The sequence below is a fragment of the Hermetia illucens genome, chromosome 1 (genome assembly GCF_905115235.1).
Source record: "Hermetia illucens chromosome 1, iHerIll2.2.curated.20191125, whole genome shotgun sequence".
NCBI lineage: Eukaryota > Metazoa > Arthropoda > Insecta > Diptera > Stratiomyidae > Hermetia > Hermetia illucens.
The window spans coordinates 100,449,981-100,475,740 of record NC_051849.1 but is presented as its reverse complement, the minus strand read 5'-3'; the positions used below and the strand labels follow the sequence as shown (position 1 = coordinate 100,475,740).

Genomic DNA, 25,760 nt, shown 5'->3' with positions numbered 1-25,760 from the left:
TCAAATAAAGTTAATAATTGTATGTTACTATAATTTTAAGTAATTGGCTGCAAACCCCCCCCTAAGTTTATCCTAGAATCACTCAATGCACTGCAGCAACGTATGCTAATCCTGCCAAGTTTGGTGGAAATCGCACTATTACTAACAAAGTTATAATAGATCAAAGTTGTTCCTTCTGGGCAAATCCAAGACTTTGAATGTCAGTATGACGGGAGAGTGGGTATTCTCACATAATATATGCATATATTACGTGCTAGGTTCTAATCGGACAAATGTCTACTCAAATATACTTATATAAGAAATACACAAAACCTTTCATACTTGAAGTGTCCAACTTCCGGTTTCCCAACTTACTAAAATCGAAAATGACTTTCACACCAAAATCAATCATAAAAAAAAATTACAAAAATTGATCCAGTCATGTCCCTCTAACCGAAAAATGTGAAAAAATCTAGATGCTTCCTTTACATGCCGATATTTGTTCAAAAAAGTTATAGCTATGATTATTTTTTGCCAAATGGTTGAAAGAAGATCATCCAAGAATCATTATTGTAGTAATATAGACCTCATTAGTTTGTTAAACATGTGCAGAAGATGAACAAAATGCTGTAAGGCACTGACACGGAGATTTGATGATCGATGCGAGTCGGAGCAGCGCGCTAAAACTTTTTCGGACACGCTGCAATACACTGCCAAACTATATCCAATTTTGCTATTTGCGTAAATGATCGCTATTTATTGTAAAGCAAAAATTATGAAATTTTACATGCTTTACTGTAGTTTTCAGTATCAACCTTAGCATATTTACGCTCAAAATTGGGCTATTTGGGGGAGGGGGATGTTTCATCGAAGTGATGGAACGGAACTTTAACACCAAATATTTGCTTTTGGCTTGCTGGTTAGCCATTGTACCAATATCGCAACAGGTTTTCCGACTAGGCCCCACATACATTTCAACTTCTTAACTTTATGGCTACACCCCCATACGTAATTTTCTTTGGAAAGAAGGGTTTCTTTGCCTCATTCCTATCTGACCTTGCAGAGTTGAATTTCCCTTTCCACCCTTGCTCTTTTTAAGGTTTGGTTTGTAGAATAAGAGCTTTTTAAAATCGGTTCAATGGCTGTCCGTGTCTCACACGGACTTTTCTCAGAAACGGCTATACCAATATACACGTGGTCAGAAGATGGAAACTGTGAACGCCCACGCATGTAGTAAGTTACACCTCTCCACGTTGAGTTTAAGGTGGGAGGTTCTCATACATGCAAACGCGGGGTTGGGCATTAAATGAAAGATCCTGGTTATTACTTTTGCATGTCAGTCTTAGTTTTGTCATTTTTTGGAAAGGTGGGGGGTGCGGGGGTTCAAAATTTATGATATCTTTACGCAATCGAAAAATCTGGAAAAAATTATTTAATCATCTATACAGTGCCCAGGCCTCAAAATAATCTCCATATTGATATCTATTGAGTTTACCCTAGAGATATAAAAGTTCATAATAATATAGACTATGATATGAAGCATGACAACCCCAAGTTTGATCAGAACCGTACTATTAGTGATAAAATTATAGTAGCTCAAATTTGCCTTTTCGTGTCAATATCCCAGTAAATAATTCGGTTATCCGACGAAATTAATAAGACTGACTAGGCTGACCCTGACCAATGTGCGAGGCCAGATAAAAGCAGCAGGATCACTCTCAAGACCATTCGACATCAACAACGGTCTACGACAAGGGGATGCGCTATCATGCGTCCTCTTTAACCTGGCCCTCGAGAAAGTGATCCGTGATGCTGAGGTAAATGCAAGAGGTACGATCCTCTTCAAGTCCACCCAACTACTGGCCTATGTTGACGATATCGACATCATGGGAAGAACCACGCGAGACGTACAAACAAAGAAGAATCCTCCGTAGAATTTTTGGCCCCCTGCATGAGGATGGACGATTCCGTAGCCTACACAATGACGAAATCTATGAGCGATACCATGACCGTCCGGTTGTGGACAAAATCCGGCTCAATAGGTTACGGTGGGCGGGTCACTTAATCCGTATGGATGAGGATGATCCCACCCGGAAAGTCTATAAGGGCAATATCTGGTAGAATGGTAGAAAAAGAAGACGAGGTAGACCCTGCCTAAGCTCCATCTTAGGCGTAGGTCAGGACGCCAGACAGCTTTTAGGGATATCGAATTGGTGGACCTCGGCGCAAAACCGAGATGTTTGGAGTTCCTTATTAAGGCAGGCCTAGACCGGATACCGGTTGTTGCGCCGTTGACGATGATGATCCCAATAATTGAGTGTTCTGACATGCTAAATATATATATTACGGGCTACGTACAAATGGAATAGTTCTGCACTTAAATATACTCACTTTGACCAACCTTTAGGAAATCTCTTCTTGGTTAGCTTTGCTTTGTGCTACGTGTCTACCCCTTGGCAGAAAGTAAAGTTTGTCTGGCAAAGACGACTATTAGCTTAAAACCATTCAGGCTGGAAGTTAGGGTTTAAGAATATACTCACGGTATTACTCGTCGTAAAGGGCCACTAAAAGGGATAGACATTTGTGTGCACAAATTTCTCTTGTGGAAACGTGGGAAATAGTTTATGATTGGGTTCTGAAATGTGCGCACGCTCCTCGACAAAGCGATTGAGGGCTCCCAGAATGTTCGTTTTTTTTCAACTCGAACGAGGCTTCCGGGGATATAAATTAGGATTAAGCGAAGTGAGATTGTACCACTCTGGAGAATACATACTTCTTCCCTTTTTGCGGTATTGTGCTTTTGTGGTCGGAGAGGCAAAGTGGGAGTGACTTGGGAGCTGGTACCTGTCAGGATCTTGACATCTGTGAAAAGTCTGGAAGTTCCACCGCCTTACCATCGGCGAAACATTGTCCGAGGAAAGGGCCTGCAACACGACCGCAACATTAGTTGGATTTTTGTTGACCGGCAACGAACATCTAATCAGATGGATCATATCCCGATTAGCAGTAGATTTAAGAGGTATCTTCTCAATGTGGGGAATAAAAGATGTGCTGCTGCTTTCGCTAACGGGAGAACAGGGCTTCGGTCACCTAAATTCAATACCGGCTTTCTTGCTACGTGACAATATAAACTTTGAAAAACCCGCGTAAGAAAATTGGTGATATCGATGAATGTAAGGAGCTGAGACCTCTGCTGAAGCTTCAAGCGGGGTTGAGCGCGAAGCGCTAAAGCCTCTTTACCGTGAGAATGTGCGAGAAGCGTGTCCAGCAAGGACCGTACACCGTATGAAGGAAGTCGTAGGCCGCCTGATGGTCCCGTGAAGGACGATAGCGGTAGATCTCTCATCCACAATAATGAGCAGCTGAAAAGGTGGAGTGAGTACTTTACCCCGATTCTACAGTTCTCCCTTTTGTGGAGCTTCTGTAGATTATGCATATTTGTTATTTGCACTCATTTGTGAATGCCGGGAATATGAGATCTTTTGTAATGAGTGGGAAGGGATGATCATTGAGATTCCGTCCTAGAAAATCACTCAACGATTTTTGAAGCCGAAATAGTAATTTCATCTGCCCAATTAACATATTGGTTGTACGATGGTTGAGGGGGTAGAGCGTCAGCCCAGTCATCATGGATGTCTGTGTTTTTCTTGTATTTGTCTCGCTGCTGTGAGCTTGTCACTTGCACAGAATTACGTGCGATGATACTGAAACTGAAGCACAGTCTCACCAGAGACTGTGTCAATACCCAATACTCGACTAAGGAATGAACAGGTAACACCAATTAACATATCCTTTGGAACGCTTATTTATTAATTATAATGGTTTAAAAATGCAATTCTCACAAGGCCTGAAAGCAACTCTCGTGATTGGTTGATATTTAATGTGACGTCACTGGGTGAGTAGTTTGAATTTTAGCTTCACGAAAGCCTATGATTTAGTGTTAGTACTTCAGACAGACAGACAGACACAAATGAGTAACAGTGACACAAAAACCGAATGTAGTCATATATTATTATAGATTGGAGTTTAAGTTTGTAAATTGTTAACTCACATTGAAATGATCGTCACAATATGAACCTGACTGCAAAGAAACCGGATTTCGACTGTCAGCGTCGTTTTTGTGCAGTTCTTTGTGCAGCAAGAAAAGAAAAAATATTTTACTGTCTTTCTTTACATTTCGCTTTGGAACTTTGATATTTTCATAAGAAACTACCGCCTGCTAGTCTACTGAAGTCTCTTGACTTTACTTATGACGTCACACGACATGGCACGGCCGGTTCAGTGCATTTGAATATGATTGAAATTTTAAACGTGGATAATTTAAAACAAACAGTTTTTTATGAAAACGGCCTTTGAGAGTTTTATTAGATTGGATTATAGAAGCGATTTTCATCATTAATGAATGTTTCTTGCCGTCGCGAAGATGCTAATTAAAATCATGCTGGAACGCATCAAGGAACATCTTCTTTAATATTCTAGTTCTCGCTCTGCATTTTCTCATACCCACTATATTGACATCCTCGTTTACCCTCCCCTCTATGGTTCTGAGTGTTGGCCAACTATAAAAGACAATGAACGGCGTCTTGCGGTAATGGAGACGAAGATGTTGCGTGGGACTAGTGGCGTCACACGTTTTGATCACATCCAAAATGAGGATATCCGCGATCGTTATGGGGTTGCACCGATTGCGAGAGAGGCGTCTTCGATGGTATGGCCACGCAATTCGTGCTAACGAGAATTCACTTGCCAAGATTGGTCTGAACATCGAAGTCGATGGTAAATGGCCAAAAGGCAGGCCGAAACAACGATGGCTTGATACGCTGAATGGGGATTTAAAATCCTCGAGATTGCACCCAGATCAAGCATTCGATAGAGTCAAATGACGAAACCGATTACGACGAGCCGACCCCGCTTGTGAACGGGAAAAAGGCTGAAGAAAAAGAAGAAGAGGAGGGACATTGCCGAAAACTAATAGCCATTAAGAGAGCGACATATGAAGGCGGAAAATGTCAGGTGCTGTATTGAGGTGAAATCTCAGAAGAATATGAAGTTCTAAATGGAGTCCACTAAGGGTGTATTCTGTCACCAATACTTTTCTCTCTCATTCTCGTGACTCTTTGCACCGCAGCATGTTGCCTGGAGAAATAGAAGGGGTTCAAAGGATTTTGTTGTGTTTTCGTCCAAAACCTTAACTATTCTGATGAGATGTGTTTGCTCATACTCCCCCATCGAGTCGTGGACCTTGGAGAAATGGCTCTGGATTTGGAAAACGAGGTAAGCAGAGTTGAACTGAAGATAAACATCAACAACAGTTTCGCTGGCTATAGCACTCTTCCTATTTGCATTAGTGAGCGGGATATCAGGTGTTAACCAATTTTATATCAATGAAGCGTTCTTTTTTTTACTAGTCGCATCGAACCTGATAACGTTAGACAAAAACAGAAGAAAGCTCTGAAGCAGGGGGCTACCTCCTAGCCAAAAGCGAGAGGTGGGCTTCTTGTTTGGGGCAATCTATTTTGTTTTTTCAGGTTGCAATATATGCGATCCTAAGAGTAACAACTTAGGTGATTGACGAACTATTGAAATACAGGCGCATCGCAATTTGTAGCGATAGCCAAACATTCTTGAGGACATTGCGTTCATCGCTTCTTAAAATCGTTGGGGAATATATGCCTTAGCATAAAAGGGTTCAGTTCCTCCCATGTCGAGACCAGAATCAGTAGCATAGTCTAATTTTGCTGTCAGGATATTCCATAAGGAAAGCCACAATTAAATGCTGCTAGACACACTAAACTTTCCTGTCAGAATCAAACAAACACACTGTAATTTACCCTTTCGAAAATCATGAAGACATTAAGTATTTTGGGCATTGTGACTGGTGGATATAAATTCTGAATAGCAGTATCTTTTGGTACATAAACGAGTCTGGGATATTCTGTTAGAAAGGGGCGGCAAATACAAATGGCCACTAAAGTGTGAGTGCTCAGAGGCGGAGCACTCTCCTACTCCTAGTTACTTCTACATCTCGGGTACCTCGATGCATGGCTAATAGTAAATATGATTGTCTATTTAGAAGGCCAACTGCAGGTGTTATTCTGGATAGTGGTGATAACTTCGGGTCGGGTCGGGTGCTGTATTCAAATTCCCATGTGTCCCATGTTCGAATTTCGGCTTCGGCTACAGGTGTCTGTACTCCCTAGCATATACGAGTATTTGGGAATGAAAGTATGTGGAGTTAACCTGCGGAATTTTCTTTAAAGAGTTTTGAATCTTTATGCACGAATTTAATAGTTTTATTTCACTGCTAACACACAAATGCGAATTATTCATATGTTGGTTATACGAGTAGCTGTTAATTTAGGCTTACACTACAACACCAAAACAAGCTATTAAAATTTAGGTCTAAACTATCGAAATAAACACGCTCCTAGTTTATTTATTTTGGTATGGCTAAAGTAATTTTAAATATTCAGTAGTACAATGCAAATAGTACGAATGTAAATGCAGCTGGATTGCTCTGAACTCTATTGTGCACATTTTACATTTTACAAACTCGTGTGAAAGGAGAATTCAATGCACACTGGCAGAACCGCATTAATGCGTATTTCATGTTGGAAAGCATGCATTTAAACTTATTACTATACAAAAGTCTTTTATGTCTATTGATCGCAGCTCCTGTATCTGTGGGGGTTCTCACGGAAAGCCCCACGATTGGCCTCATCTCATACTGGCGTTGCTGCTACCACTTCGATATCACTTATGCTCTTAACTCGTCGGTGTTGGGCATAGCGAGGCAGCGAAGCTGTCGATGAATCTGCCATTGGGGGTGCGCTGACACGGTGGCTGGGTGGGGGTGGTTGGGGCGGTGCAGTCGTTGGCGGAGGAAGCAAAGGAAGTGGTCCAATGGTTGCATAAATTCCACCCTCGCTACTGCTGTACGATGGAGTCGGGGACGTCGAGTTCCCTAACGATTTATCAGCTCGTGATTTTGTGTGAAAACGCAATGCCTTCGATAATGAGCTCTGCAGAAAAGGAAAAATAATTATTATTACTGAAATCCACGTAATTGGACTATTTAAAATCAACGATGCATTGCGAAACTAAGTACCAAATACAGGACGAGAAATGGAGAAATAGGTCGCAATTGTTGTTAAAATCATACCTGTGAGCCTTTCCATGCTGATATCTGATATGTTCCGTGTCAGGTGGGTTGATTGAAAGAAAACAAATAATACGATACGCTGGATTAATTTAATGGAAATGTTGATGGGTATTTACGTATGTGTTTTATTTTTACCGATTCGATTACATTATTCCATTCTCTGGCTTGCCTGGTAACTGATGGAGTTCCTAATTATGTTCCCTTAATCAATGCAAATTTGATCTGCACTTCAGCAACAAAGTCCAATTGTTCAGGCAATGATGCTTGTCTCAATATTGATTTTGTCGTCTCACATACGAAGGTTGTCATGGAATTGGTTGATTTGTCGAAGAAGTTTATTCCAGGCATTGCTGCATATTTGCATATGCATATTAATGTGAAGGAAGTTGTGGATCGCAGTCGGACTTATAATATTTAACCTGAATGCCTTCACGCAACATAGGTGTAACCTTTCTTACTACTTTAATTTCTTATTGTCCCCAACAAAGTAGAGATTGCTGGTTTCATATGGAGGGAAAGATGTAATTTTCTGTATTTTAGCACGCATAAATCTCCAAAAAACTTTCTAGATACACTCATAAGCTTCTATTATATTTATTTACCGTTAATAACTCTCCTCCTCTACGGTGTGTTGTAATCTATATCAACCCTAGCTTGGTGAAACCTAAGGTACCTGCAAATTTTGATATAATATTGCTAGGGGAACATTATCTATTTTTCGTAAAATGGCAACACCAGTCGGATATTAATAAGTCGACGTACGCAGAAAGAGATGCCTTAACTCAGAAAGTACCTTCATAAGATGAAACTTCAGTGGCACATTATTATCAGTGGTACTGTGTTGAAGAATAGTCTGGTCATAGACTTCTTATTCAACATATGTAAAAAGCAACTTAATAGGTAGAATCAAAATTTGACTACTCTTCTAAATAGTGTTGCAACCAGTGAAGTGCACTCCCCTTAAATTAAATGGTTGTTTATTCTAAACTGCGTATGTTTCCGCCAAAAATTATGTAAATACTGATATAATGTTTCAGAACAGTGAAGTAAGTCTCAAAGACATGGAAGAAATGAAGAAACCTTCTTAAAATTAAAGAGCGCTTCACCGCGATAACCAACCTTCTTGTGAAAAATCGGGCACAATTCTTTACAGAAATTTTCGCTGAGAGGCTGGAGGTTGTTAAACCCTTTATCATATCAATAGCGAAGATAACTGTATCTGGGTCTGTGATTAGCTTCCTTTAGGACGTAGTTCGATATTGATGATATCATTAGAGTGAAAGCGCTACAACCCATTCTAGTCTGCTTCGAGCGGACCACAAAAAGCAGCAAAAATTACCAGCGGATCTGTCTTCAACACCGTTGGGTTAAAATGTGGCGTAACGCACCAATCTAAGAGACTGAACGAAAGCTCCAAGGGCATAAACTGTTGGCGAAGCGAACGCCCCGCAATGTACCCTGGGACAGAAGCAACACTCAAAAACCATCTGTTTCAATTCGCCGAGCAATGCCGATACTTTTTAATTTTATAATAATGTGTATCACAATGATCAACTGCATCATGAACTTTGTTGTCGATCGAGTGGAAAATCAATTCTGTATTTGGTCAATTGTTATTCAGAGAAACTCTCTTCGTTTCGTAATTTAATTTCCACGCACCGAAATACTCGTCTCCAACATGTTACTTACCACAAAACTTTTCTCCCCTACCTTCGCTTCAATCGAACCATTGTATACGTTGTTTTTGTATACTGTTTTCAATAATTTGCTGATTTAAGCGATCTCTTCACCATCAGATCCTTCTGCATGCGACAACCTTCTCAGTTTTCAAATTATGGTCTTTTTGTTTAGAGTTGACTATTTATTTGACAAATGTAATAACAACAATAGTCGACAGTTACACCATTGGCAATTGACGTAACTCAACTATTTACTATTATTAAACGGTGTGTCCTAACCCAAGCAGGTTTCCATTGTTGGAAACCATTCCTAGCATCAGCGACCACAAGGCCATAATCTTGAAAATCCAGCTCTCAGATCGAGCCATTAACCACTTCCGGAATGCAGACTTGTAGTTTCGGGAACCCATTCCACAAAAATTACTATAGGTACTCTATGTAGTATTCCTTCATGAAGAATGAGATCCACGATTCTTATACTTCAGTCTTTGGAACGATCGTATCCTTGCACAACAAGCATTTCTATAACCCCCCGTCAAATGTGGAAATCATTTCAGGGAAATTAGGTTGCGATGCTAGCAGTTGTAATCATATTCTATTCAAAATACCTCTCTATCTGAAACCATGTGAATCATCCTCGTGAGTCACTTTTCAGGCTTCAGCCAAGCTGTGAAGCCGAAGTCAATGCATCAATCATCTCCACAAATCCCGATTTCCTTCCTCCAGTCAAACTGGACTGCTTCAGTATCCGCTTTAACCACTTAATAAAACAAGAACCAAAAATGTTCCGGCTTCACAGAATTTTTCATCCTTGAAACCAGGGGGTTTCTAGCTTTACATAAATAAGCAATGTGGAGGATAGTGCAAATCAATTTCCATCGGCTAACCTGCTAGTTTTGCTCACCGAGAAGAAACCCCCAGGATGCACAATATGACATATTCTACAGCCCAAAAGATATCGAGCGGCGGAGACCTAGAGCCTGTATTCTCACCAGAAAGTATTTACAGCATGTATCTAGTATCTTGATCTAGGTTCAATCGGTTTAGGGTAGCTAGGTAGGTATCAGTGGCCGCTCTGAGGAGCCCAATTAGCGCTTTGGTCGTTTTGATGCCACAAACTCCTAAGCCCGTGACTGTTGTTGTGGGAGCAGGGAGGTAGAGTCTAGCCGGCTCGGATCTTCAGAGCCAGCCTGTACCATTCACGAAAAAGCAGCTCTCCCATCCTGCAGCTAGAAATCTCTGTGAGGTCCCAAGAGAATGGTTTACCCAGTGTCTGTAGCCTGACTCTAGCTAGAGCTGGGCAATCGTAGAGAAAGTGCATGAGGTTTAATTGTGGTAAAATTGGGATCAGTTGGAGGAAAGGATATATATGTTTCCCGGCCTACATGATTCACGGAGCTAAAACATTTAGCATTCGTTACCAAAGACAACTTGCAATGGTTACGAAGCAAATGCAAGGCACGTTCGGTATCATTTTATTTTTTCTTATTACCACCGACCTATTGGTATGTAACAGGAGAATACGCCACCGTCTTTCTTTCAAAGTTCAAAGAGAGATGAGGGTTACGAGGAGGCTTTTGATATCGCCCCATGTACTGATAAAGCACAGGAAGCACTGATCAGAATTTAGGAGGACTGAATGAAGGAAGTTTGATTAGGTTATTAGAGCAAAACTTACAAAAACTCTTCATGATAGTATTTACACCATAAATGAGACCCTTACCCTGGTGGCCGGGCTAGACATTTTTGCCGGACTGGTCGTGAGAACAAGACATGGACTCAATTTTAAAAATAAATAAATCGACGATAGAAGAAGAGGGGGTGATGCCAGGCGCATTATCGGAGGACGAGCTGTTGACATCCAGCCAGGAGGCAGTAACCGTCGGGAGCAGTACAATCAGTGCCAGTCATATCACAGCTGTAGCCGCAGGGACCTCCCGGAGCAAGGCGGCAGACGGACTAGTGGTTTCCAGCCTGGAATCCACTAGCGTCAAACTGGGTGTAGCGAGTACCGATATAGTACTCCTGACCCGAAACCCTCGATGTCGGGGGATCCCTCAGTAGTAAAGACCGATAAGAACGTCGGTCACCGGAAAATGACTACAAGAATGCCACGCATATTCTCAGCAAGATTGCTAAAAATTAGGAGGCCGGTACTGTCGACGAGCGGGATGAAGAAGATCCGCATGGATAAGAACAAGCTCGTCCAGTGCCTTCATCTTCAAAGCCCCAGAATTCCGATGGACGACTGTGTTTTTATCAAGATGGAGGAACCCCAGACAAACAGGCAACCTTTTCTACAAATCTGTAGTACGGAAGGTCGTGGTTCAAATCTCACTGGTGGTAGTGTGATTTGTATCGTCATTTGACGTCGGATACCAGTCGACTCAGCTGTGAATGAGTACCTGAGTCAAATCAGGGTAATAATCTCGAGCGAGCGCAATGCTGGCCAAATTGCCTCCTACAGTGTACTGTAGTATATCGTTACGATCTTGAATGAAGTGCTCTAACACACTTCAAGGCCCTGGTCGACTATGGATTGTTGCGCCAACGATTATTATTATTATAAATGGAGAGTAACTGGAGGCACTGGAAAAGGTCGAGCATAAAGTGCGGTTCGGAATCAGGAACGCAAAGGTAAAAGTGTTCCGCTCTGCAAAACCGGACGACGATCTAGATCCAATCGACGCCGCCAACGACCTGTTGGGGGGGATGACGATCGATGGTCCGCCGGGGACTGACGAACCCTCCAAGCAAGCAGATCATGCTGAGGATAACGCAGATAAATCTCGAGCACTCGAAGTGCTCCTCGGCTAATCTGCTTTTCTTCCTGGTAGAGGAAGACATCGACATCGCACTAATACAGGGGACTTTGGTTAGAGGCGACCCAACTATCATAGGGTTCCAAAGCAAATATTTTAATTTATTCCACAGCACAGAAGGCACTGATCAGGACAGACCTAGAGCGTGTATCCTCGTAAGGAAGAGTCTGTACGCTTTTCTGTGCCGGATATGAGTTCCAACGACCTAGGCCTGGTCAAGCTGGAGCAGGCAGGGGCAGAGAACGTGTATATTTCCTCAGTTTACATGGCTCATAACTGATCAGCTCCGTCAGAAGAACTACAGCGTCTGACGAACACCACAGCAATAAAGAAGGTGAACCTGTTGATAGGCTGCGACGCCAATGCAAGCCATACGCTTTGGGGCAACTCGGAAATCAATGGAAGAGGTAAGTCATTCTTTGACTTTACTGTTATTTTAAACCTATCCGTATGCAACAGGGGCAGTACAGCAACCTTGCATTTCCCCAGTTCGGAGAAATGAAACGGTTGGGAGCAGGTCTTTCACATCACCCTAACAACCGACAATGGAATTCTTAGGGTGGAGAACTGGAGAGGGTCTGACCAGAGATTCTTCTCAGATCACAGTTCGATACTTTTCTCCTCTAGATCTCGCCGCAGAGGTCTCCAAAACCTTCAGAGACCCAAGGAGGATTGACTGGAGAAATTTTGATCAAGTAACTGAGAACAAACTCTCCGGGGCGCAAATTGGTAAGATTGGCACGACAGACGAACTGGAGTCAAAGGTCGGGGCCCTGGATAAAGGCATTCGATACCGCCTTTCAAATCTCGTGTACTAAGTACAGCAAGAAGACACCGTGGTGAAATGAAGATCTCTCCAGCATCAAGAAGCTGACCAGGGAAATCTTCAACAGCATAAATATTGGCATGCATACAAGGACTTCCTGAAGAAGTACAGAGGCGGTCTTGGTTGGACTATTGTTAGAACATCGAAGGCACCAGCAAATCCGCGAAGATCAGTAAGATCATAAGAGCCTATCATTTCTTAAAAACACCGAAGGCTCCTGGATGGAATTTTCTGGTGAAACCTTGGAGCTGCTGGTTCAGACGCACTTTCCTGCTAGCGAGGAGGACTGTGAGTCAGAGCTTTTGGGGTTTGTGGACATAATGCCAATCATGCTTCAAAAGCAGCAGGAAAGGGTAGTGTGTGGCTTGTGAAGATTTACTGGAGCTGCATATCTTCACAGTCCTGGAGACGCGTACGAGTGGTTTTCATACCGGAAGCGGGCAGGCGCGGCCATGAGTTCAGGTAAGAATTTCGGCCACTCAGCCTGACCTATTTCGTGTTGAAGACTCTAGAGCGCGTCCTGGACATCCACTTAAGGGCGATTATGAAGAGCACGTCAATACAAGCCTGCCTTCTTGGATATAGAGGGAGCTTTCAACAACGTTAGTACCAAGGAAGCATTGGCCAGTATTGGATTGGAGGGGTATATTACGCATTGGATTATACGCATGCTAAGTACCAGGATAATACAGTCGGATCTGAAAGGCAACCACTTGAGAGCCTCTGGTGCTCTGGTTAATAGTAATGGACGAAATTTTACGAATATTGGACAGCAGCCGGGTGAAGGTAGTGGGCGTATGCCGCCGACTTTGTGATATTAGTGTGAGGGATGTTTCCGTCCATTTTGAGCGGCATCATAGAAGGAGCGTTGCGAAAGGTGCGCCTGTGGGTCGCAAGATGCGGACTCGGCATAAACCCAACCAAAACGGAACTGATGCTATTCATCACCAAGACACCTGAACCCCACCTACCACGGCTGAATGAACAAATATTGGTTCTTTCCTTCAATGTAAAGTATTTGGATGTAATCCTGAATCCAAAACTGAATTGGAGAGTGAACATAGAACTGAGGGTTAAGAAGGCGTGTATAGCTTTTTATGCCTGCAAAAGAACCTTTGCAAAGAAATGGGGTCTCCGGCCGAAGATGGTTCTTTGAATGTACACCGCTGTGGTGCGTTCAATCATAACTTGCGGTTCTCTTGTATGCTGGCAAGCAGGAGACAGGAGAAACTTTGCTGCGGTCTTTCCAACCAGGGCAAAGTGGAAGACCGGCGGCGTGTTGCAAGGTTATGACGCAGTATTCTTGGATGGATCAAGGATGGCGTGTGGAGTCGGCGTGGGGATTTGCTCGTGTATTCGAGTCATATGGTCTCCCAGTTTTCGCCAGTGTATTCCAAGCGGAAGTACTTGCGATATTGGAAGTCTGTTTCCCTAAATTTTCATCAGTTGATTGATATAAGCTCCTTGTAATGACTATCTAAGTGAAAAATGAAAAGAAGAATGACGTACTAGAGAAACTTGAGAGCAACCTAGAAGCGTTAGTTAGGGGGTAAGTCAAGCACTTATCCTATCGATTCACAAGATACTCCAACTCCACCTGAGGGCGTGGAAGGTATCAGGGATTTGCACAAATCACATCGGGTCTCAGAAATAAAAAAGTATATAGGGTGGTCAACTACTGCCGAAGTTATTCTGCAGAAAAGATGAAATGCAAGTTCCAAGCGCAAGTAGCATTTCACTCAAGCAGCTCACCTCTCACAGCCAGTGGTAGGCGGCACTCTTTCAATTATCAGCGATGTACTAGACTGAAACAGAATTTATCCCCCATGCAGCAACGCTACATCACCTATGACGGAGAATTTAGAGCTGTGGGATTCTTTTGATTAAAAGTCAAGGCGTCCTCTTATCATGTGCGCTGACTGTTAGTCATTCGTTTTTACTTTCAAGTAACTCAAATACATAGGCCAGTTCATGACGAAAATATTCCGCCTGACAGTATAGCAGCAGATGTTTTATCGAGAATTAGTACTGACATGCTCACCATTATCTACAGCAGAATAGGGTAACAAGGAGCTACAGTAGTTACTACGGAATCCAACGTTACATGTCCTGCGACATGTAGTACTTTCACTAAGGTCGCCCCCAGGAACTTTGAGAAAATGAATCATCGATATGGTCTTTGCTTTAGCTTTTTGGACGTATCATAAGGCAGACGATCTAGCGTCAGTGAATAGGTCATATCACGAGTAGTAATTAAAGTGCCTATTGGTATTTTACTAGGTGAACTTATTTGCGAAAGAGTGTTAGGAATATCACATGAATTCTCGGCACTTCCTGATAAGATTTAACTTAGTTAGCTAGCCCAGGATTAAGAGAATAATGGTGAAAAAAGCCTCTTGGTTATTTGCAAGAGTTTATAAGTTAAAAGAGAATGTCCTTTTGGCAGGAGTTTGTTTTGGAATCCCGTCTTTCTTGTTGACAAGAATGATAGGGGTATGGAAGTGTAGTTGCATATTACAGATTGCTCCCCTCGTGCTTCACCTTGTCGTGGGGGGAGGGGGACCTGTAGTAGTTTACTTTTACACTAAGGGTGTCCACACCATGAATATGGAAGCTCTGGATTTGAACCCTCCAAGTGGTAAGGAGTCACAGACTCCACCCTCAACTATAAGCAATCAAGTAGCGGTATTACTGCCGATTACTCCGATCAGCGATAATTGGCGCAAGATGCATAAGACGAGCACATCTGCAACGCTTTGTTTTGCTCCGCAGGAGGGCGAACCCCCACGCTTCACGCGCGAACCATGGCTAGTGTGACGGTAGGTGATCAAATCAGCGAGAGAGATCTCAACGAAGCTATTCGCTCCCATAGGAAAACGAACAGGAAGACAGGAAAAAAGAGGACGCGCAAGCCGCAACCTCATTTCTAGCTGCTATCATGGGAGGATAGTAAAATGTCAGAGATATGTTACAATTTAAAGCTCATTAATTTCAATAGGGACAAGTCTACAAACGTGAATGGTTTGAGTTTGTTGTTTGAAATGGATCAAAAGAGTCTGAAGGTGCTCAAGGACGGTTACCATATGCAAAGATTGAAATTGAATCATGTTAGGAAATCATCATCTTTATTTTTCGACTCCACAAAATCAAATTGTAGCATCTTCGGTGCGCTTCTCCACAACAGAACTGTACGCGGAGGATAGTGCATACAGCGGCGAAATACCCGCACGTGGGCTCGCTTTGGCGAAGGGACTACAGAGTAAATAGTGCTTGTTGGTAACTTCTCTCATACGTTTAGTGTAAGAAAGGGAATTTAAAGATATGAGCGAAACTGGCTTGATATTAGTTTGTGGAACTGGAAACCGCAAACCAAAGAAGGCGTTAAATTCAAAACAGAAGAATGCTCTGCGTGAAGAAACAAGACCATTTGTGGATGAGGATATGGGCACTGCTGCACCTAAGTGTTTTACGGTAAGATGTGATGATAACCTGGTTACACACCGACCATGGCAAACTGTTCTTCATTGCATAATGATTAGTCAAATCGCTAATCTGCTGGCAATGAAGCTCACAAAGCTGCAGGACTGCCGTTATATATTTCTATTGTAAGGGCCATGGTTTTCGATTAGATTGGATTAGTTGCTAGGATTTTTTAAGATGAAAGATCTATAAGACTGAAACTTCTGTACTGATGTCAAAACTATTAGAGGCAACTATTCTGAGCAAATTCTGTTTCCTGAGCCTAGTTACAATCATCTTGTAATGTTAGATGAATGGCAAGCGGAAAGGTGTCATAATTGCCCTCCCCCGACGTAAGAAAGAGGGGATCTGGTAGCGTATGCAGGATCAAGTGATCTCGAACTCTTAATAGATTGCTATGCAAACCCTCGAAATATTATATATTTGGGGGAGCAGCAAATGCAATGCTAGAGGAGAGAAGCTATTTGATTTCACCACTTCAGCTGGTTTCGTGACTGCGAACATAGAGTGTGCGACTACATGGGGCTAAGAAGAAGTGAACTAATTGACCTAATACCTTCAAAGATGTACGACTTGGTTCCAGATTGGCGGGTGCTAGACGCAGCCTCACCGTTAAACCACCGATACTTAGAATTCTATCTGACTATTGCAGGCGAACAGACTGTAATGCTAAGACGGAATCCTAAGAGAACGGATTGGACAAAATTTAATGAAGTCCTTGATAACAAAGTGCAGTTTCTTAGGTAATTAAGGATTCCTTTGGTGATAGAAGATCAATTATGAACTATTAATCAGTAAACTAACCAGAGGACTTTTGAGTTGTACTTCAAAAGGGGTAAGAATGAAGACTGGTTAAACTTCCGGAACCTACAGCGTGAATATAATAGGCTCGTTAAGTGTTCGAAACGAGACTCTTTTAGAATATGTTGTGAGGAACTGGATGGCGAAAGGGCGAGTCGGCTAAACTGGACTGTCTTTTGGAAACCGGATGGAACTTTTACGAATTCTAGAGTTGAATTAGTACAGATTCTTTTGGAAGTACAACATCAAGGAAAACAGTTGACAGAAGTGGAATGGGTAGAGTTGGCAGTTCTAGAAAATCTTTAAACATGAGATTGTTACAAGGGGAGAGTGGTGGCTACCAATGGAAAAGTGAGAGCTGTTATACTGTCCTTAGAACTTCAAAACACTTTGATTTCATAGATCTACGCTATGCTGACGCATTGCTGAAGTGTTTTTGGATCTCTACCTAAGCAAAGAAAGGCTGCCACTGTGAAGGTGGCTATCGCCACTTGGGCAAACTGAATCCACTTCTGATGCCTGCTTGCATTCTGATTCTCGGGTACTCCCCCATACGTCTGTGGAGCGTGGCAGGATATATTGAGGTAGCCTTCGGGGTAGAAGCCTCAAAAGCAGAACAGAGTTCTGGAGTAGAAGTTTACCTTTCTCCCTTGGATTAATATGCAACCATTTTTCAGGCTGAACTGTTTGTGATCCTAAAGACAATAAGCTGGCAATTGATGCACGGGTAAAGGATAAACTCATCATTATTTGCAGCGCTAGTCAAGCTGCATTGAGGACGTTAAGTAGTCCTTTGATTACCTTGAAATCGTAGAATCGAAATTCAATACGGTGGAGCCACTCTGGATGCCTGGTCATTGTGGTGTAGGGAGAAATGAAATCTCAGATGCCTTAGCAAAACAGGACTCAGTTTCCCGCCTTCCCGGACTGCAACCAGCAATTGGAGTGTCAGTAGCATTGGCTAATGATGTTACCAAAAATTGGGAACAAGCTTGATACCAGTTCTAACTGGCCATAATTCACTAGCTGGGCATACTTCAGAAGAGGAATTATACAGTTCCTGTAATAAGGAAGTCCGGATAGCTGAGTGGTTAGAGCACGGATAGCTGAGTGGTTAGAGCACAAGGCTGTCGTACGGAAGGTCGCGGTTCAAATCTCGCTGGCGGCAGTGGGATTTGTATCGTGATTTGACGTCGGATACCAGTCGACTCAGCTGTGAATGAGTACCTGAGTCAAATCAGGGTAATAATCTCGGGCGAGCGCAATGCTGACCACATTGCCTCCTACAGTCTACTGTAGTGTACCGTTACGGTCTCGAATGAAGTGCTCTAACACACTTCAAGGCCCTGATCCAATATGGATTGTTGTGCCAACGATTATTATTATTATTATTGTAATAAGGAAGCGGAATCCATGGAGCATTTTTCATGGGAGTACCGCGCCTATGGACGCATCAGACAACAGGCCTTTGGTGGTGCTGTTTCCGAATTTTCGCGGGTAGCATCACATCCACTAGCTGAAATTCTGCGATACGTAAACGTGTCTGGGATATTTCGGAGGTAGCCGAGTACAATGGGCCATCATTAATGGTATTAAGGGACGAGGAACTTATACTATAAGGCTAGGTTTCGCTTCTATTTGTAACGATTCTGTACGAAAGGACTATAAAAGGAAGAGGCTGATTTAACGGCGATATCTCCATTACAGAATGGGGTAGAAACATATACACTAAATTACAATAATAATACATTCTGCCTGATAAGTACATATTTCAATATCTTGCTTCAATACAGAAATATATTTTGATTACCTTATTTATAAAATATATACATGCATATATTCCTCTGAATAATTAAAGCCAAAGGCAAAAACCTTGGCGATATATGTAAGTACATATGCTGCGGATTGTAAGAATCGTGTCAACAAAGTTTTGCTTTTCATAAAATCTCAAAAGGATAATATAGGCGGAAAATACCCGCCTCACATAGAGGCGATGACAACAATAGCCAAATAAAAGTAGACAAAGCAAACAAATCACCGAACAAGGATAACCACAGAGAATATAGAACACCAGCAGAACATTGAGATTGATTTCCACTTAGGTATCAACAACTGAGTTACAAAGAAGGGTATATGGAATACACAAACAGGAGAGAGGTTGGCAGTTCAAAACACATTCGTCCTTTGCCGTTATCGCATTTCAATTTTGTGAATTGGCTTTGGCTTCGGGTAACTTTTTAAAATTTTTATCGTTTTACCTTCGTAAATCAAAAATTTGAACTATTTCCACTATATAAATTTTTCGGTCTCAATTTTCAACCATTATCGAGTACAACCTGGATCAAATGAATAAAAGTGTTCTATACACATGTTTAGAATATAGTAAGTTGCTTTGATTACGGAAGTGATTGTTGATATACAAGCCATTTGAAATTTCTGCGTATTTTCTACTCGCATCACTTTCGTTATGTTAGAGACGTCTCATCTCATTTCTAGCTGCACTGTTATAGCACCGGTGCAATACATCTTACATGTATGTAAGGTGATTCATCAAAACCTTGCATAGAAGCATGGGCTGATCACGGGAACATGTCCGGTTTACCGATATGAGCCGCAAGCAATACTTGACAGTTTTACTTACAGCATGTATTTGGATCGGCAAGTCCTGACTGAACGCCAGACTTCACATAACAAGCCTGACGTACTGTAAGTTGACAAGACGGGTCGCTCCGCGTATATAATTGTTGTTGCTATCTCCCATAATAGCAACATCGAACGGAAATACATGGAAAAGAAGGTGAACTGCCACTGGTTTGGGAAATCATAGAAATTTTGCGTCGCGAGAAAGTGGTATTGGTATTGTACCTAAATCTCTCACGGCTTTTCTTGATGTAGCAGGACTTTCAAACAGTCTGGTTCAAACCATGCAGAAGTACACCATTCTGCATACGTGCTCGATGTTGCTGGGAGTTCTCGACATTAACCTACGACCGGCTACCACCACCATTGTAAGTAGGTCGGATCGTCCGAGCCTACATGCTTGGCACATAGCGGAAGTATGAGGTAAAATCCGGTATCTGCAGAGATTGTGACAACTCGGGAGAAAAATAATAATTTTATTTGTACTCAGTACCTGAGTATTGAAGGGTAGTATATGTCTTTGAAATCCTTAAAAAATATCTGAGTAAGGCACGCTGATTTTACACCTACAGTTTTACTACCAAATCCTACTCTCACCTCCAGGTTGGCAGCTTCGGAAAAATGCAAAACAGCAGACGAGAGAGGGTGAACGGCGTGTTCTCTGCCCTGTAAAATAGCGATGGGCCGACTCTGTAACAAGCTGACAGTATACTCATGTCTTTCGGATAGGATTGGGTACTTTGACGATAACTGGCGCTCTAAGATCACTTATCGAACGGGTAAAAAAAAAATACAAGATAGATGTTTCGGCAGGCCAGGAAGTGGAATTATTAGGCAGCTCGGTATTTGCCTCTCGACGAAGGAAGATTGATATCCTTTCTAGGCGGTATCCCGAATTACTGATACCGAGGGACAACAGGACAACGAGGTTTCACTTCGATAAGAAGTTTGAAACACGTTGGAGTAACAAGGCAAACTGGGAGAGCGTGGCTGCGACATACGGCATAAACCAGCAACTGATTACTTGGCACACTGACGGATCCCTCACAGCAGAGGGAGCGGGTGCCGGTGTCATTGGTCCAAGAAAAATGTACTTTGAGCCAATGGGCAGGTACACTAGCATATTCCAGGCGGAAATTTACGCCATAGACAAATGTGTCTCCTTTAATCTGCAAAGGAACTACAGGGGGCAGAACATAGCTATTCTCACCGATAGCCAAGCAGCGATCAAAGCACTTAGGTCCAACCAGGTGAACTCTAAACTTGTATGGGAATACCGTGAGAGACTGAATACACTCGGCTCGTCCAACAAGGTCTGGATACTTTGGGTTCCAGGCCATGCTGGATTGGAAGGCAATGAGGCAGCGGATGAACTAGCCAAGAAGGGAGCAGGGATGCCTTTACACGGGCCAGAACCCTTCTGTGGAATCGGAAACGGTTTCATGGCTATGAATCTAAGAAACGAAGAGAAACGGTTGAGGGAACTATATTGGGCGGGCCTACCAGGGATGGAGCAGTCCAGGGTGCTTATTGGGTGATACGAACCCATGCGTACAAAGGATTGCTTAAACCTCACCAAAAAGAACCTCCGAATCATAGTGGGAATTCTCACTGGTCATTGTCGGCTGAACTATCACCTAGGGAAGCTAGGGATATCTGCGGACACTGCCTGCAGGTTCTGTGAGGAGGAGGACGAAACCTCTATGCACGTCCTGGGACAGTGTCCGGCACTTGTGCAAAGTAGGTCGATACATCTGGGAGAACACTTAATACCAGATGCAAAGCTGAAACTTCTGGAAGTGGGGAACATACTAAAGTTCCTAACGGTTACAGGCCTGCTTGATATATTACGATCAACAGGTATACTATAACCAGTAAAAGGGGCACAATAGTTCTTCAAGGACGCGGTGCGACTTTCCCTTAACAGAATAGTAATAATTTGACTCTCGAACTTTCTTTATTTACAAAAGTTGAAAAAGTCTGAAACGCGAAAAAGCGACACAATTTTCGTCGTCAGAAGATTTTCACCCGCAATACTACAAACTTCAGACTAGTCAATGACGGAAGTGGTGCGCTTCGAGGAAAATTTGTTTCTCTCAACGTCTATATCAATAATCAAAATATATGTATATGGCAACGGAAGGCAAGGCACAGCGTCCTTGGAAGACTATTTGATTCGCTGTCTTCGAACGACATGAAGGCAGTACTCGGCGACTTCAATACAAAAACCACAAAAGAGCTGACCTACCGACACCTTTGACATAACTAACGAGAAAGGAAACAGGATCATAGAATACACTTGCAGCAGAAACATGGCGATCTCAACAATTTGTTCCCGTCACCGCTGAATATACTAGAGAACATCGGTTTCAGCAGATAGGACCACATTCTACCAAATTGATTATGACTTCACTGAGAAACGAGCTGCATCTATAATATTATCCTTGACGTGCTTTCAATCCCTGGGGGTAAATTACTTTAGCGGCCACTATTTCGTCAGAGCATCACGTTCACCTTAGTCTTCAGGTTTGCTATTGAAAAGCTTCAGATCGAAGAAATGGCATAGAAATATATCGGAGCGTTAGAAGAACAAATCCTCTAAATGTTGAACAGACCTGGTGTGAAGTTGATATCATTAATGCAAAATGGAGTTAGATAAAAGTCGTAATCAAGATGGATTTAGAGAAATGCGAGGGACATGAACCTCGACGCAAAAGGGATAAATGGTTCGATGAATAGATAAGAGCCGAACGGGGCAAATACATAGACTTGAGACGTATCGCCGATAAGATTTGCAGAAAGAACAAAGGAACGATTCATCCCTTTTGCGCATATATATTTTGTAGGGATGCAACGGGAAACATTATTGGAGATATGCAGCAGATAAAAAACTGATGAGCTCAATATATCGAGTGCTACTGCTGGAAAAAAAAGAGTCGGGTCTGGGTGTAATATCCACGGAACTACTAAGGACAAGAAGTGTGGGTATGACCACCAAGCTTCATAAGCTTATAAATATTATTTGGTCTAACGAAACTATGCCAGAAGATTGGTGCAAGAGTGCAGTTACAGCAGTATCGATCGGTCATCTGAAGGATTGGTCAACCTGAAGAGGTCTGGGCACAGATTCCGGATTAAAGCAAGGCCATGGCGAGATCCCAATTATTGTTCAGTATCGCTCAGGAGTACCCTGTGATCAAAAAATATCGCACAATGTCAACTTAAGGGGGTCATTCCGTGTGAAGGCCGTTTTTTTTCGTTTTTTTTAGAATTTGTGAAGAACTGGATAACGTTACAAACAAGAATTTTTCACCATAGATTTACTAATATCTTGAGCATGCGTAATATTTTTTCCAGCCCGATAGCATAGCTCATTATTGAAATACAGAGCAATTTATATACCCATCTCCAAAAAAAGGTGTTTTTCTGCTGCCACGCTAGATGGCGCTGTGATAATCTTAAAGAAAAAAGTAAACGGCATTTTAACGTGCAGACTTAACCACAGTCCGCAAACTAGGATTATTAAAAAATATTAAAAGCTAAATTTTTGGTGACGTGTTCAACTTTTTTTTTGTAAATTTTGCTGTTTTGTTAAGGCTTGTTTAATGTATAAAAAAACTACTAAATGAATCGCAATTATCCCAGTTTGCGCACCATAGAAATATGTTCTCGTGAAAATTTCAAAGAATTTCGTTGGATAAATTTTGGGCTATGATGATAGGGAATTTTCAATATGCAGTTTCGAGAAAAACAAACTCCGCCATGCTATTAACATAGTATGCTGGTCCCAAGCCCAGGTAAAGGAGGAGGGTTTGAGGCAACGTACTCTGTACTATCCTCAGTAAAACAAAAATAAAATGCTGAGATCAGGTAGATAAATAGAGTATAGTTGGATTTATTCTACTATGCAAAATCCTACCTGATCTCTCTTGGTGACAGGCCCCGCGACAGGTCGGCCAAGAAAATGCATAGAATGTCGTTACAAACATGATGATCGGATTAAGTCAGAGGCCTCGGAGAAATGCTAGGGCGTCCACCTCAGTCGACGCGGCAGGACGGGCCCCGGTCCTGTCGAGAAATGGGCAAGGGTTCTTGACGCATGGACGGCGTCAGGACGTAAGCAAGTTAGTCCGCACACAACGAACAAAACAAATACGTGTCTGCACGCTAAATGTTGGTACCCTAACTGGAAAGAACGAGGAACTCGCAAGAGCCCTTCGGAAAAGGTGCATTGACATCTGCGCTCTGCAAGAAACCCGATGGTCTGGTGCCAAAAGCTGCGACATTGAACGCGAACGCGGTAAAAATGGCTACAAACTTCTCTATTTTGGTAACCCACACACTCAATATGGTGTTGGCATTGCCATCTCAGAGGGTTTCCGTGATGCCATTAAAGAAGTCGAACGATTTGATGATCGGCTGATGAAGCTCACCATTATATCAGCTGATCGCACTATTCACTTCTTCACCGCGTATACACCACAGACAGGTCGACCTGATGCCGAGAAAGATGCCTTCTGGCAACTTCTCGATGAAAAGACTTGTCACGTGCCTGCTGATGATTACATAATCATTGCCGGCGACCTTAATGGTCATGTGGGTGAAAAGGCAGACGGTAGCAGGTGCCATGGGGGAAAGGGGTTCGGAGCGCGCAATGAAGGTGGCGAACGTATAATCGATTTTGCGGACACCCATGACCTTGTACTTATGAATACATGGTTCATCAAACGATTGTCTCATCTTCCCACATTTTATAGTGGGAACAATAAAACGCAAATCGACTATATTCTCATAAGACGCCAACATTTTACCACTGTCACTGATTGCAAAGTCGTTCCCTATGAGACCATCGCACCTCAACATCGGCCGTTGATTGCTGTCCTGCGAATTAAGCCACCGATAAAACGGCGTGAGGAACGCACTGGCCCGCCGCGCATTAAATGGTGGCGATTTGGTGAGAAGAACGAAGAAACGGTCTCACTCATACGATTGCCAACCATTACGAATGTGGAAGAATCATGGAACCAAATGAAAGACACGATCCACAAAGCGGCCTCTGCAACCCTCGGGGTCACCAAGCCGGGTAAGCGGTACATCAACCGAGATACTTGGCTTTGGAATGATGATGTTGAAATGAAGGTCCGTGAAAAGAAACGCCTCTACCACAAATTTCTCGACGATAAAACGCCTGCTAATTGGCAAATTTATAAGAATGCCAACCGGGAAGCAAAGAAAGCGGTCGCTGTCACCCGAGCGAACCATTTCAAAAATCTTTACGATAAACTGGACACTCGGGATGGCGAGAGAGATCTGTACCGACTTGCTAAAAGCCGTGATGAACGCACACAGGATATCGAACACTTCTGTTGTGTTAATGACAAGAACGGTACTTTGCTTACTGATCGTCGAGCCGCGACGGATAGATGGCGAGAATACTTCGAGCAGATTTCAACTGAAGAATTTGCTTCCACAATCATTGCCGACATTTGGAGCAGTTCCACCAGTCAGCGTAACTGAAGTCGAGGAGGCAATAAAACAAATGAAATCGGGGAAAGCAACAGGACCTGACGACATCGCATCTGAGCTCTGGAAAGCAAAGAGCTGGGACCCAACACCGTGGCTCAGTGAATTCTTTAACCGGGTTATTCAGGAAGGAAGAACACCATCTGACTGGCAAGAAAGTACCACTGTTCCAATATGGAAAAAGAAAGGTAGCCCAGCAGAATGTTCAAATTACCGTCCGATCCGGTTACTTTCCCATACCATGAAGATTTTTGAACGCATTCTTGACAACCGTATTCGCGAAATCGTTGAAATAACCGTGAATCAAGCCGGATTTGTCAAGAACTGCGGAACTACTGACGCAATACACACTGCGCGGTTACTCATGGAGAAACACCGTGAGAAGCATCGCCCTCTTTACATTGCCTTTCTGGATCTTGAGAAAGCGTTTGACCGTGTGCCACACGAACTCATCTGGTATGCTTTACGACAACACTTCGTGCCAGAAGAACTCGTGCGCTGGGTTCAATTGCTCTACCACGATCCGAAAAGTAAAGTTCGAAGTATGGCGGGTGTATCAAAACCGCTTCGTGTCTCTGTTGGAGTTCATCAAGGAAGTGCCCTCTCACCACTCCTCTTTGTCCTTGTTATGGACACCGTCACACGGGATATCCAACGTCCAGCGCCCTACACACTGCTTTATGCAGATGATGTTTTTCTAGCATCTGATAGCAAAAATGATCTCGAGCAACTTGTTCAAAAATGGAATGATCGCCTCATGCAACACGGTCTCAGATTGAATTTAAACAAAACTGAATTTTTGACGACCGATCCCCATGAAACAGGCACAATCACTGTCAGCGGCAGTG

General features: G+C 42.7%; 1 protein-coding gene across 10 annotated transcripts in view; it reads right to left on the bottom strand.

Moving 5' to 3' along the window:
• Positions 1-6,428: 6,428 nt before the first annotated feature.
• The window catches only part of LOC119656207 (kazrin), a 414,592-nt gene continuing 395,260 nt past the window's right edge, over positions 6,429-25,760 (bottom strand). For 9 of the 10 annotated variants that reach the window (XM_038062602.1, XM_038062661.1, XM_038062611.1 and 6 more), the window contains 2 exons: positions 7,142-7,165; positions 6,429-7,001 (listed from right to left, as the gene is read on the bottom strand). In XM_038062602.1, the coding sequence (XP_037918530.1) occupies positions 6,702-7,001; positions 7,142-7,165 (324 nt within the window). In that variant the 3' untranslated portion in view covers positions 6,429-6,701. The remainder of the gene's footprint in view (positions 7,002-7,141; positions 7,166-25,760) is intronic. The other variant, XM_038062657.1, reaches the window with a different exon arrangement.